Genomic DNA, 13712 nt, shown 5'->3' with positions numbered 1-13712 from the left:
CCGCACCTTAGGGGGGGGGTTCTGTCACACCCTGGTCAAAGTATTTTGTGTTTATCTTTATTTATTTGGTCAGGCCAGGGTGTGGCATGGGTTTTTGTATGTGGTGTGTATGTATGGGGATTGTAGCTAGTGGGGTGTTCTAGTTAAGTCTATGGCTGTCTGAAGTGGTTCTCAATCAGAGGCAGGTGTTTATCGTTGTCTCTGATTGGGAACCATATTTAGGCAGCCATATTCTTTGAGTTTGTGGTGGGTGATTGTCCTTAGTGTTAGTTTGCACCAGTTTAGGCTGTTTCGGTTTTCATTACGTTTATTATTTTGTAGTGTTTGTATTTTGATTCGTGTTTTACGTTTGTTCATTAAAATATGAATCGCACTCTACACGCTGCATTTTGGTCCGATCCTTGTTCTACCTCTTCATCAGAAGAGGAGATAGAAGAAAGCCGTTACATGGTGTTTGTGGGTAGATGTTTCCTGTTTTGTGTTTTCACCTTTCAGGACTGTTTCGATTTTCATTTCTTACATTCACTTGGTTATTTTGTATTTTCGTGTTCTGTTCTAATAAATAATCATGGACACTTACCACGCTGCATTTTGGTCCGATCCTTCCTACTCCTCATCCGATGAAGACGAAGATCGTTACACCATGTACACCATGCTCCTTTTGATAGGTATTTTCATTATTAAACATGCAATGACCTCAGAGGGAAAAGTACACTTTGCATTCAGCACCACAGACAGAACTCTTGTTAACGGGTATGCACAAAACCACAAGCGAGAGAGCTCAACATTACATTAAACTATTCAATCCGTGTGAGGAGTGAAGTCTCTAATGGGCATTGACTAGAGCAGTGAAATCAGGTATAGTTTCTGACGTCGCTATGCACAGGATTGCTGAAAGGTGAGAATCAGTAAGAGATGATCTGTTCCTTGACTTGTTTTATTTTTCTATCACTGAAAATGTCTTCAAATACATTGGTTGACCCAAACAGTACAAACATCTTCTGAGCATGACTCCTAATCTTTGGAAAGTTTTGTTCATCGAGAGATGCATAGAACATCGTCAGTGACATTGGAGAACTATTCAAAACAACCACTGCATCAGACTGAAGACCGATAAGCTCAAGTTGCAGGTCAGTGGGAGCGTTATCCACATTGAAGGTGAAAGGAGAGAAAACCAACAGCATGTCATTTTCCAAAACAATGGAAAAAACTCACCGTTCAAAGCACGCAGCAGCGTATACTTCTCCTGCTGGTCATCTGCTAGGAAACAGACTAGTAGTATCGGAAGGTGGGTGAGATTGTTGTCATCTGATAGGGAACAGACTAGTAGTATCGGAAGGTGGGTGAGATTGTTGACTTCTACTTGGTGGGTCAGGAGGAGTAATTTTTCCTTCAAGGCTTTGACAAGGCTGTACATCTGATGTGCAAAAAGGCGTTTGCCTTGTAGTTTGGAATTCAGTTCATTCATGAGGGCCATGATGCCATGACCTGTCCTGATTTGTCATAGACGCGAGATAAAAAAACTTTAATGAGCAAGCCTTCCTTCATGAATTCGCCTCTGTAAAATGGTATAGAATCAACTTGAACCCCTCTGTCGAAGACGCTTGGACCTATTTTTTATTTATTTTCAGGGGTATTGTTAACACACCCCCATGAAGGAAATGAGAATTAAAAACAGGTTCAGCCTCCGTGACCTTGCAGAGTTACTCCACCTCAAGAATTGCATTTGGCGAAAGGCTCGGCACACGCATACTCAGGCTGACTGGCTCTCGGTCAGGCAATTTAGAAATAAGAGCACTCAGGCTATCCAGAAGGCCAAAGTTAGTTACTTAAAGGAGCAGTTCTCTCTCTGTGGGTCTAACACCAATAAATTCTGGAAAACAGTTAAAGACCTGGAGAATAAACCCTCCTCCTCACAGCTGCCCATGTCCCTTAAAGTTGATGATATGGTTGTTACTGGCAATAAGCACATGGCTGAGCTCTTTAAATCACCACTTCATTAAGTCAGGATTCCTATTTGACTCAGCCATGCCTCCTTGCCCGTCCAACATTTCCTCATCTCCCACCCCTTTCAATGTGACTATCCCCGATGCTTCTCCCTCTTTTTCCCCTGCCCCACTACAAAGTTTCTCCCTGCAGGCAGTCACTGAGTCTGAGGTGCTGGAGGAGCTCCTGAAACTTGACCCCAAAAAAACATCTGTGTCAGATGTTTTGGACCTTTTCTTATTTTAAGGTTGCTGCCCCTATCATCACCAAGCCTCTCTCTCCCCTTTCTGGGGAGGTTCCCATTGCTTGGATGGCAGCCACGGTTCATACTTTATTTAAAGGGGAGATCAAGCAGATCCTAACTGTTATAGGCCTATTTCTATTTTGCCCTGTTTATCAAAAGTGTTGGAAAAACTTAATAACAACTGACTGGCTTTCTTGATGTCTATAGTATTCTCTCTGGTATGCAATCTGGTTTCTGCTCAGGTTATGGATGTGTCACTGCAATCTTAAAAGGTCCTCAATGATGTCACCATTGCCCTTGATTCTAAGCAATGTTGTGCTGCTATTTTTATTGACTAGGACAAAGCTTTTGATACGGTAGACCATTCCATTCTTGTGGACCGGCTAAGGAATATTGGTGTCTCTGAGGGGTTTTTGACCTGGTTTGCTAACTACCTCTCTCAAAGAGTGCAGTGTATAAAGTCAGAAAATCTGCTGTCTCAGCCACTGCCTGTCACCAAGGGAGTAAGTACCCCAAGGCTCGATCCTAGGCCCCACGCTCTTCTCAATTTGCATCAACAATATAGCTCAGGCAGTAGGAAGCTAAGATTAAATATTTTGATGTCCACTCTTGCTGGAACACCCAACATTCATTGTCTACTTTCCTTTTCTTCAAAAAAACAAATTTTTGCGCAATTTGTGACATGCGTGTCAGCGTGTCAGCCTGTCAGTCACTGCCTGTGCTCGTGCAGTTGTGATTTATAAGCGCCTTCAAAATAAAATGTCCCACAAGCGGTGGGAGTTAAATCATTACACAAAGGCAAGTATTAATTGGGCTTTTAATTTGAATTTTACTATTGCAAATTCTTTGTGAGCTGAGCGTGATTCCACGAGGCCATATTGAATCAGGTTACGGGCCGCATACGGGCTGGCCTTTGACCAGGCCTGGCGTAGACCAATTACAGTTTCCAATCTCTTCAAAATAATGTGTGTAAGGGTTTTCCTGTGGTGAAGTAAAGGCGGACCAAAACGCAGCGTGGTTATATTGATTCATGTTTAATGAAAAAACGATAAACACGAACACTACAAAACAATAAACGTGGAAAACCAAAAACAGCCCTATCTGGTGCAAAACACAGAGACAGGAACAATCACCCACAAACACACAGTGAAACCCAGGCTACCTAAGTATGATTCTCAATCAGAGACAACTAATGACACCTGCCTCTGATTGAGAACCATACTAGGCCGAAATATAGAAATACCCAAATCATAGAAAAACAAACATAGAATGCCCACCCAACTCACGCCCTGACCATACTAAATAAATACAAAACAAAGGAAATAAAGGTCAGAATGTGACAATGTGGTGATCGATAGTCTAGAAAGCTGCACTACAGTCTAGGAGCACAAGAATAGATGCAGAGCCTTGGTCTGACGCCATTTAAAGATCATTTACCCCCTTCACCGAGTGCGGTATCAGTTCTATGATGGGGTCTAAAACCAGATGGGAGGGTTTTGTATACATTATTTGTCTTCAGGAAGGCAGTGAGTTGCTGAGCAACAGCTTTTTCACATTTTTGAAAAAGGAATGAGAGATTCAATATAGGCCGATAGTTTCTTTATTTTCCGGGTCAAGGTTTGGCTTTTTCAAGAGGCTTTATTACTGCCCCTTTTAGTGAGTTTGGTACACGTCCGGAGGATAAGGAGCCGTTTATTATGTTCAACGTAAGAGAGCCAAGCAAAGGAAGTAGTTATTTCAGCAGTGATTGAAAACACTTTGCTGTACACTGATATCTCTGCCATTTCAGGAGTGAGTGAGTGAGTGAGTGAGTAAGAGAGAGTGAGAATAAGAAGGATATAAAAAAGGAGAGAGCGCACCGTCGTTACTAGTATTCAGGTCTTTTTTGAGAGGGGAGGCTTGATTGCAATTGGCTGTAAACTGCCAGTACAGCAGCAGGAGGAGGATGTAGCTACATGCAAAGCAAAGGAAACAGACAATGTCAAAGAGGTTTGGTAGAGGTTGTAACCACACAAACAACACTTTTCACTCCAATAAATATCCCACAGTATAACCATAGTAATTACCCAGAGTGGCAAGGACACAGGCAATGACAGAGTTCAATTAGCCAAATAAGCAACTGTTGGAAGGATTTCACACACACACACAACCTCCCCTTCCCTAAGTGAACACTTGCGTTTTCCAATCAAAGTCATGTCTGGGCATCTGGCTCGATAAATTCAGACAGCTTGTCCGTGGCTGTGGGAATTGTCGTGTGGTGCCATCACCTACTCTGACAGACCAGGGAGCAGGGACTATACTGTAAGTCAGGTCTCTGACAGACAAGGCAGGGCCACAGCCAATGACACTATAGGATGACCTGGAAGGAACAAGCTGTCTGGTTGGGCATCTGCCTGGGAGGAATAATCTGTTTGGATGTGGTTCAAAGGTCAGAGGTTGCTTTGAAATCAGGGACCACAAAGGTAAATATGTGGGCATGAGTGTCAATGTTTACCTCCAAAACTGATACGTGACTTGAGGTCAGTGCTTTGGCAATAACTTGGCAACTGAGGGACCTTAGTAATGTATAGGTAAGAAGTTACAAAAATCCCAATGCCATCAAAATAAAATGTCCTTAGTATTGAGCCTCTGTGCCTGTGTGTCAATGTCACCTTAGATGACAACATTAACATAACACAAACGTGAGCAGAGTGTTACAGCACTGTAGGTAGCGGTAGCAAATAAAAATGCACTTACAATGCTGTGAAGTCTGCTTTTAACATGTTCAATCAAATGCCATTTCAGCTTTCTCAGAAGAACGGAAGAGAAATGTTGTACAAACATTGGGGGGGACGTTGTAGAAAAGTTATGGGGACGTTGTAGGGACATTGGGAGGTTGTTGAGTCAGAGACACAGGCAAGCAGAGCAGTCAGCGCCTCTCCAAGACTTCTCTAATCTATTCAGCAGTCAGTTCCAAAGAGGTTTTAATTGTGTGTTGCCAAAGTGTTCTGTTCTGTCCTCAGAATGCTTAGCAGAGAAAAACAGTGTATTCTACAGGGGAGAGAGAGACATTCTGAACTGACAGTGTGCTGTTGTGTTCTCTTGTTCCCCAGACTCAGACACTTAACCTGCTTCTCTTATTGTGCTCATCAACGCCCCTTCCTGTCGATAAGGGGGACTGCGTGTGTGTGTGTACACACACACACACACACACACACACACCAAGAGGCTTTGTGTGTGTAAGTCGTTTACCACTGCGCATATACAGTGCATTCGGAAAGTATTCAGACCCCTTGACTTTCTTACGTTACAGCCTTATTCTAAAATGGATAAAAAAAACATGTTCCTCATCAATCTACACACAATAGCCCATATGACAAAGTGAAAACAGTTTTTTAGAGATGTTAACAAATTAAAAACAGATACCTTATTTACGTAAGTATTTAGACCCTTTGCAATAAGACGCGAAATTTAGCTCCGGTGCATCCTGTTTCCATTGATCATCCTTGAGATGTTTCTACAACTTGAAGTCCACCTGTGGTCAATTCAATTGATTGGACATTATTTATAAAAGGCACACACCTGTCTATTTAAGGTCCCACCGTTGACAGTGTATGGCAGAGAAAAAACCAAGCCATGGGATCGAAAGAATTGTCCGTAGAGCTCCGAGACACGATGGTGTCGAGGCACAGATCTGGGGAATGGTAACAAAAAAATTCTGCAACATTCAAGGTCCCCAAGAACACAATGGCCTCCATCATTCTTAAATGGAAGAAGTTTGGATCCACCAAGACTCTTCCTACAGCTGGCCACCTTGCCAAACTGAGCAATCGGGGGAGAAGGGCCTTGGTCAGGGAGAAGACAAAGAACACGATGGTCTCTCTGACAGAGCTCCTCTGTGGAGATGGGAGAACCTTCCAGAAGGACAATAATCTCTGCAGCACTCCTCCAATCAGGCCTTTATGGTAGCGAGGCGAGAGGGAAGCCATTGCTCAGTAAAAGGCACATGACAGCCCGCTTGGAGTTTGCCAAAAATCACCTAAAGGACTCTTAGACCATGAGAAACAAGATTCTCTGGTCTGATGAAACCAAGATTGAACTCTTTGGCCTGAATGCCAAACGTCAAGTCTGCAGGAAACCTGGCACCATCCCTATGGTAAAGCATGGTAATGGCAGCATCAAGCTGTGGGGAAGCTTTTCAACGACAGGGACTGGGAGACTAGTCAGGATCAAGGGAAAGATGAATGGAGCAAAGTACAGAAAGCAAGAAAACTTGCTCCAGAGTGCTCAGGACCGCAGACTGGGAAGACAGTTCACCTTCCAATGGGAAAACAACCCTAAGCACACAGCCAAGACAACGCAGGAGTGGCTTTGGGACAAGTCTCTGAATGTCTTTGAGTGGCCTAGCCAGAGCCCGGACTTGAACCCGTTCGAACATCTCTGGAGAGACCTGAAAATATCTGTGCAGTGACACTCCCCATCCAACATGACAGAGCTTGAGAGGATCTACAGAGAAGAATGGGAGAAACTCCCCAAATACAGGTGTGCCAAGCTTGTAGTGTCATACCCAAGGAGACTCGAGGCTGTAATCTCTGCCAAAGGTGCTTCAACAAAGTACTGAGTAAAAGGTCTGAATACTTGTGTGAATGTCATATTTATTTTATTCCATTTTTATACATTTGAAAACATTTCTTAAAACCCTGCTTTTGCTTTGTCATTATGGGGTATTTTGTGTAGATTGATGAGATTTGTTATTTATTTTTTTATCCATTTTAGAATAATGTAACATAACCAAATGTGAAAAAGTCAAGGGGTCTGAATACTTTCCGAATTCACTGTACACTGCAGAACAGTGGCAATTTGTCTGGGCAAGGAATCTGCAAGGTGTCGAAAGCATTCTTCAGGGATGCTGGCCCATGTTGACTCCAAAGCGTTCCACAGTTGTGTCAAGTTGGCTGGATGTCCTTTGGGTGGTGGACAATTGTTGATACACAAGGGAAACTGTTGAGCGTGAAAACCCCAGCATCGTTGCATTTCTTGACACAAACTGGTGCGCCTAGCACCTACTACCATACCCCGTTCAAAGTTACTTACATATTTTGTCTTTCCCATTCACCCTCTCAATGGCTCACATACACAATCCAAGTCTCAATTGACTCCATGCTTAAAAATCCTTCTTTAACCTGTTCCTCCCCTTCATCTTCTCTTTGAAGTGGATTTAACATGTGACATCAATAAGAGATCATAGCTTTCACCTGGTCAGTCTAGGTCATGGAAACAGCTGGTGTTCTTAATGCTTTGTACACTCAGTATATAATGACTGTGTGTACTCAAAGACATGCAAGGTGAAGATGTATTTTTTTTACCTAAGGCACCATGCTGGTAAAAAAGAGAGAGACGGAGACGATGCTAGGCTGACAGACAGTTGAAACTGTGATTTGCAATTCTGTTCAAGATTAAGGCTCTTCTATGACCTGGCTCGGCCCTGCCTTAGTCAGAAGCCTCAATGTGCTTCTGTGTTTGCATAGACTTCAAAAGAGAGAAGAGGTGACGGTCAGAGCGAAAGAGCGCCGCCCGAACACACCCTAGAGAAAGGAACGGTTACAGTAAGAAAAGAAAGAAACAGATTATGTTTTTGTCAGGCTAAATGGCATTAGGACTGAAAGGGAGACACAAAGAAAGAAAGAGACAAAGCTGGAGAAGCCATCTCTTCTCTCCCTTAGGATTGGGCCAACAACTTCTCTTCACCTCCAACACCTTCAGTGGCACCCCCACCTGATCTCCTGGGGGAACTGTGCCTTGGGGACCATGAAGCTGGAGAGCCTAATGACTGCACAAACCTCCTCTGCCTGTGATGTACACTTGTTCACTCCCCCTCAACGATTTAAAGGGGAACATTATGTCTTATTATGAATAATAAAAGCAAGAAAGGGGTTATTTAGGGTTGTGTTCCCATTCCCCTTTAAAAGGAATGGACTGGTGGGAAGAAAATATGGTGTGGGAGAAACAGAGAACAGTCAGAGAGAGAGATATACAAAAATAAAAGAGAGAGAGAGAACATTGGAGCCAGGCCAAGTCCCTCTCCTCTTCCCACTGGGAGGTCTCAGTCTCTTCAGCTACCACTGATCACTATGGATCTCCTGGCAGTGCCTAGACGTTGCTCACCTTGCCTAGAATCAACACACGCCACACTCACTCAGTATATTTCTCCATGCATGCACACTCACTCAGTATATTTCTCCTTGCATGCACACACAAACACACCGATGCGCACACATACAGATGCACATGCCAAGCACTCTCACACAAGCCCAAAAAACTAACCAAAATTGATTCGAAAAGTAAACAGTAAAGTTTTCAAAATATTGATTTCATGCACTAATTGCATGACCCCCAAAAAAGTGATATGCTGTGGATCAATGCAGTATGAAACAACATTAACCTGAATAATGGCAGCAAGCGACAACAAATCCATATAATTATTTCCATTGATGAAGCCAGGTAAACGGCTGCTGTCTCTGATACATTTGAGGGGTAAATCACATCACAGAACAGCTTCACACAGAGACATCAAACTGAAAATGATAATTGTACATTCCCCCGGCCCTCATATAGGGCCCTTGGAGAAATCACACTTTAATTCAGTCATATCACCAGCCCAGGCTGACACACACACACACATACCCCCCACAGGTCCCTCAGGCCTCATTATGTGTCTATTTTATTTATATTATGTGATGTGGAATCACATTACACTCCCACATGGGTCGCTGGCTGTCCTCTGGAAGGGCACTCATTCACTCTAAAGTGGATTGTTCATACAGTACTGTATCAATGCTGACATGGTGCTCCATTAAAAGTATCTATTCTAACGAGAACGATGGATAGCGGGACGGAGGAAGGGGAATGGTTATGAATCTGAGTATTAGTGTCTTATACATCCACATCATTACCATTGTCCTCTAAAGCTCTCTACAATAGAAATGTTTATACTCCAAGACCATTATCCCAAGGGGTTTAGTGATCAGATCCGACTATCCGGATTACATTTCCATCAGAAGTCCTCAGAGAGCCCCTAAGATTGACTTGACCTAATGTCAATCATTAACCCTGAACGTTGAATTGAAAAAAACATCAAAAACCCAAACTGACTCCAAATGGCTTTATTCTGTGCCGACATGACTCAATTAAACTAGGTGGTCAAATGAAAACAGATCACCACCACGGATGAACGTGACAAGCAGCACTGAGCAAATCAGGAACTTTAGAGAGGAGTCACACACACACACACCTGCCAACAGCAACCCCCTGGTTCAACCACAAGCTCACTAATCAGCAATGCAACTCGGTTGTGTTCATTTCAGTCCCAGTAGACATGTCGCTAACTACTCCAATCCAGATGTCCATCAAAGGGCTGAGTATGGGAAACAAATTGGAATGACATGTTCCTTTGACTGGATGGAATTGGCACTTGACGAAGAGAGAAACAGTGACACTTGAGTCATTCCTGGCTAAACTGACTGAATCAGTGCAGTCGACAGAGGGCAGGGAGAGAGAGCTCCGTTGATCCCAATGGGGAGGCATTTATATTGTTTTGTGATGGGTCATGTGTGACATGTTTGGGTTATCCTAGAATAAATCATCAACTGCTATAGTCAAAGGCCATCTAATAAACCACTGAATAATATAGTGAGAGGATGCTTTTTCAAATCAAATGATTTGTTACATGCGCAAAGTACAACAGTGAAATGCCTACTTACAAGCCCTTAACCAACAATGCAGTTTCAAGAAAATACCTATAGTACACTTTTTTTTTAAAGTAAGAGATAAGAACAAATCATTTAAGAGCAGCAGTAAATAACAATAGACGGGATATATACAGGGGGTGCCAGTACAGAGTCAATGTGCGGAGGCACCGGTGTATTGGTAATTGAGGTATAATATGTACATGTAGGTAGAGTTATTAAAGTGACTATGCATAGGTAATAACAGAGTAGCAGCAGAGTAGAAGAGGAAGGGAGGGGGCATGCATATAGTCCGGGTTGCCATTGATTAGCTGTTCAGGAGTCTTATAACTTGGGGGTAGAAGCTGCTGTTGAAGTCAAGCCGAGTGTGCACATCCTCAATTGATTACAAACTAAGATAGATGCCATGTTTTTCTCTTTACTAACTGCTGGAACTGTCATGGCCAACTGAGCTGTTGCTTTACAAAGCATAGACAGGTCAGAGACAGGCCCAGTGACAAGTGCGTCACACTCTGGGCCCGGTGAGGAGAGGTGTGACAGCGGCTGGACAGACAGGGTGCTGATGACTGAATCAGCCCAGAGCCTCACTGCACTTTTTGTGTCCCAAATTGTACACTATTTCTTTATAGTGCACTACTTTTGACCAGGGCACTATGTAGGAAATAGGGTGCCATTTGGGACGCACAACTATGATGACACTGCACTGTGGGGACCGAAGTGTCAACCAAATATCCCCCAGGCCCAGCGTCTGTCTGTTAGCCTGACCAGGTCTGTGACACAGTTCTAGCGCTCATACAGCTCTGCTTCATTGAAGCATGTGTCGTGACTCTCAACTTGATGGTGAAGTATAGTCTCTTGAATCTAGATTAGGTATTGTGATGAGCTGTTAGGCCAACCTATTCCAGAATTGGTTGCAATTTTGTTTTCTGTTATAAGTGTAAACAAAGCCAAAGTGTTATTAAGGTTACCTGTCTACTGTCAGATCATCTTTTTTAGTGTGTGTGTGTGTTACTCAGCTCAACTGTCGGAACATGTTCTGGTGGTTCTCCACAGCCTCCAGTAGTATCTTCTCAGCAGGTCCATCTTCCAGCGCCACTCTGTGCCCACCAGGTTAGTGTGGTGTCTGTCGGGACAGATAGACAAGATCAGAAAGGACAGCTCTGTCTGTTCACACACACACACACTGCCCCAGACCTGGCCTGTCTGTCCCCAGTGGGTCAGGCTAAGTAACCAGACTGGTCTGGTGACCTCTTACATCGGCCTGCCATGACCATTTTAGTCCCTCTCAGATCACCTAAAGGGCACAAGCTAACAGAAGTTTACACAAATTCTGTTTAGACACTCACAGTTCACTAGACTAGAGAACATTCAGTCTACCCATCAGTTCTGGTGCCCCCTGCTGCTGAAGGACAGTAAGACAATACCTATGTGTCTGACAAGGTTCTGCTGTTGCCAATTGTCCCAGATAGGGACCTCAACTCAGACGGGACTATCACTACTGACAGCACCCCATTCGCCAGAGGCTTGAACTGGCAGAGACATTTTCACAAAGGAGTTTTATTATCTTCATATTTTCAAAGGTTAGCCTGGTTCCAGATCTATTTGTGTAGTCTTACATTAGGAGTTGTCTTCCGACAGCACACACAGATCAGGGACCAGGCTATTTTGAAGGTAACTTGAGGAGAAATATCTGCCCCCTCCAATCACATTCAATGTCACGTCATGTAATTCAGCTTCTAACCTCTGTCCCTTTAATTAGCACGATCATTAATCACCCACACGTTAATCATTAGCTGCCTCGTTAGCTTTTGGTTAGCTAAGAGATAGCATGGCCATCAGTCAATGACGGGGTGAAGAGGGATACGAATATCTGAGGTTCTTTACTAAGTTCTGTATTCAGTCTGCCTATGACAATATTGTAATATGGTTCATTTTAAAATGATAGGAGGGTAAGGTCCTGGGTCATATGCTCTTCCGGACTTTCAGCAATGAACAAAAAGGGTCTAGGTGTGCTTAGCCATATTGTGAAATGCAGCACTGGTTATTGGGTTAAGATGAGAATACAACTGCACTGGGCATATGAGAATAATGTAATTATTGCAATAAACTGGTGCATGAATTATTCCAAAACCTCTAAATCAATCACATTGACAATGATAGTTCAGCTGCACCCACCTCCAGCAGAAGTCACACTTGTTGGCACAGACGAGGCTAAGGGTGGACTCCATACACATGTGGGACTCGACGCCATAAAAGGAGGGCTTGTAACAACCTCCTCTTCCTCTTAGCATGGACTGGTGGAAAGAATAATACCTGTTAATTAGTTATTCGAAGGTACATGCTTATGAATGTTAGATTACAAAGGGTGGCCAATCTCAAATCTCAAATATATTTGTATTTGTTTAACACTTTTTTGGTTACTATATGATTCCATATGTGTTATTTTATAGTTTTGGTGTCTTCGCTATTATTCTACAATGTAGAAAATAGTAAAAATAAAATAAAAACCCTTGAATGCGTAGGTGTGTCCAAACCTTTGACTGGTACTGCATGTGCTTTCATTTCATTGTGTCTAGGAATTTATAGCCCTCCATCACCACGATCATGTCTGTTGAGAAATGTAAATATTAGGGATCAATATCACGTTTTGTAATCTAGGTCTAATTGCTACAAAAAAAATGTATGGCCATCAATTGGAAAGCCTCATATCCACCCGCAATAACTAACTGGAGGACTGAACTACAGTATACATCCCATTAGACTCTATGTATTATAACGTCAAACATAAACTAGACATATTTAATCAAATTTGGAATCTTAGGGTGTTTTCACATATAGTCCTCTTTAATATAACCAATCTCAGTCCAGTGGGGTAAAAAAAAAGAGAAGAAATATACTCTGTTTCTTTTTGCATTCACACTGCCCTTGCCTTTGAATGAGGACTCAACTCATTTGCCAGTTCACTTAGTGAATTAGGCCTAATTGAAAATTGTATAGGCTATTGCCCCTTTAAGAGCTAGATCAGATTTTGTACATATGTTGTGATTCTCACCAAATATGTTGTCTTCTCACACTATTTAAACCCCACAATCGAATAAACAGTTTATGAAGCTCTCTTAGCCTATTGATCAACATAATGCAAACAAATAATCTGGACCTCATGTCAGTACAAAACTCCACACATATTTTGGCATTTCTGTGCATCCTTGACAACCGCTAATCAATATCCAAAAACAGCACACGTTTTTCCGCGAACAGGCACATCATCAACTTCTCTCTCCAATGTGAAGGGCTTAAGGCAGTGGAAACGGTGTTGCAGTAGTCTAGTGTATGGTGTGGGAATAATGACAAGACAACTGCGGAGCTTAGTGTCACAAAAACTGTCTGAAAGGACCAAGTCTGAAAACACCCTTAGAGAACATGCTGTATAGTGGGTGTCTTGTTTTTGAGTTGTTTCTATTTGTGAATGTCAGACTGTTTTGGATTGATTTTTTTGCCTTCGTGTTTTTCTTTGCGTATCCCTCTGTGAGAATGAATGTATGTGGATTTGTGTGTGGGGGGAGAAGGGAGGGACATGTATATTGACAATGTGTGAGATTCCATTTGACTGAGTTCTGTAGAAAAACAATTAAAAACAAATTGTCCTAACAACAAAATGTGTAGATAGATTGCAACTTTTGTAATGTTACATGGTAACAACATAGTAATACTGATTGCATAACACGTGAGAAGGCACTAGACCATTTGCCAATAGCATT

General features: G+C 42.7%; 1 protein-coding gene across 1 annotated transcript in view; it reads right to left on the bottom strand.

Annotated features, from left to right (window-relative positions):
• LOC139385720 (tRNA-yW synthesizing protein 1 homolog (S. cerevisiae)) overlaps positions 1–13712 on the bottom strand; it is a 67453-nt gene that overhangs the window by 33178 nt on the left and 20563 nt on the right. The window contains 3 exon segments of the mRNA XM_071131001.1: positions 10977–11031; positions 11034–11077; positions 12130–12248. Coding sequence (XP_070987102.1) covers positions 10977–11031; positions 11034–11077; positions 12130–12248 — 218 coding nt within the window.

This window comes from Oncorhynchus clarkii, chromosome 27 (assembly GCF_045791955.1).
Source record: "Oncorhynchus clarkii lewisi isolate Uvic-CL-2024 chromosome 27, UVic_Ocla_1.0, whole genome shotgun sequence".
Lineage (NCBI taxonomy): Eukaryota > Metazoa > Chordata > Actinopteri > Salmoniformes > Salmonidae > Oncorhynchus > Oncorhynchus clarkii.
This window is presented reverse-complemented; position numbering and strand designations above follow the sequence as displayed.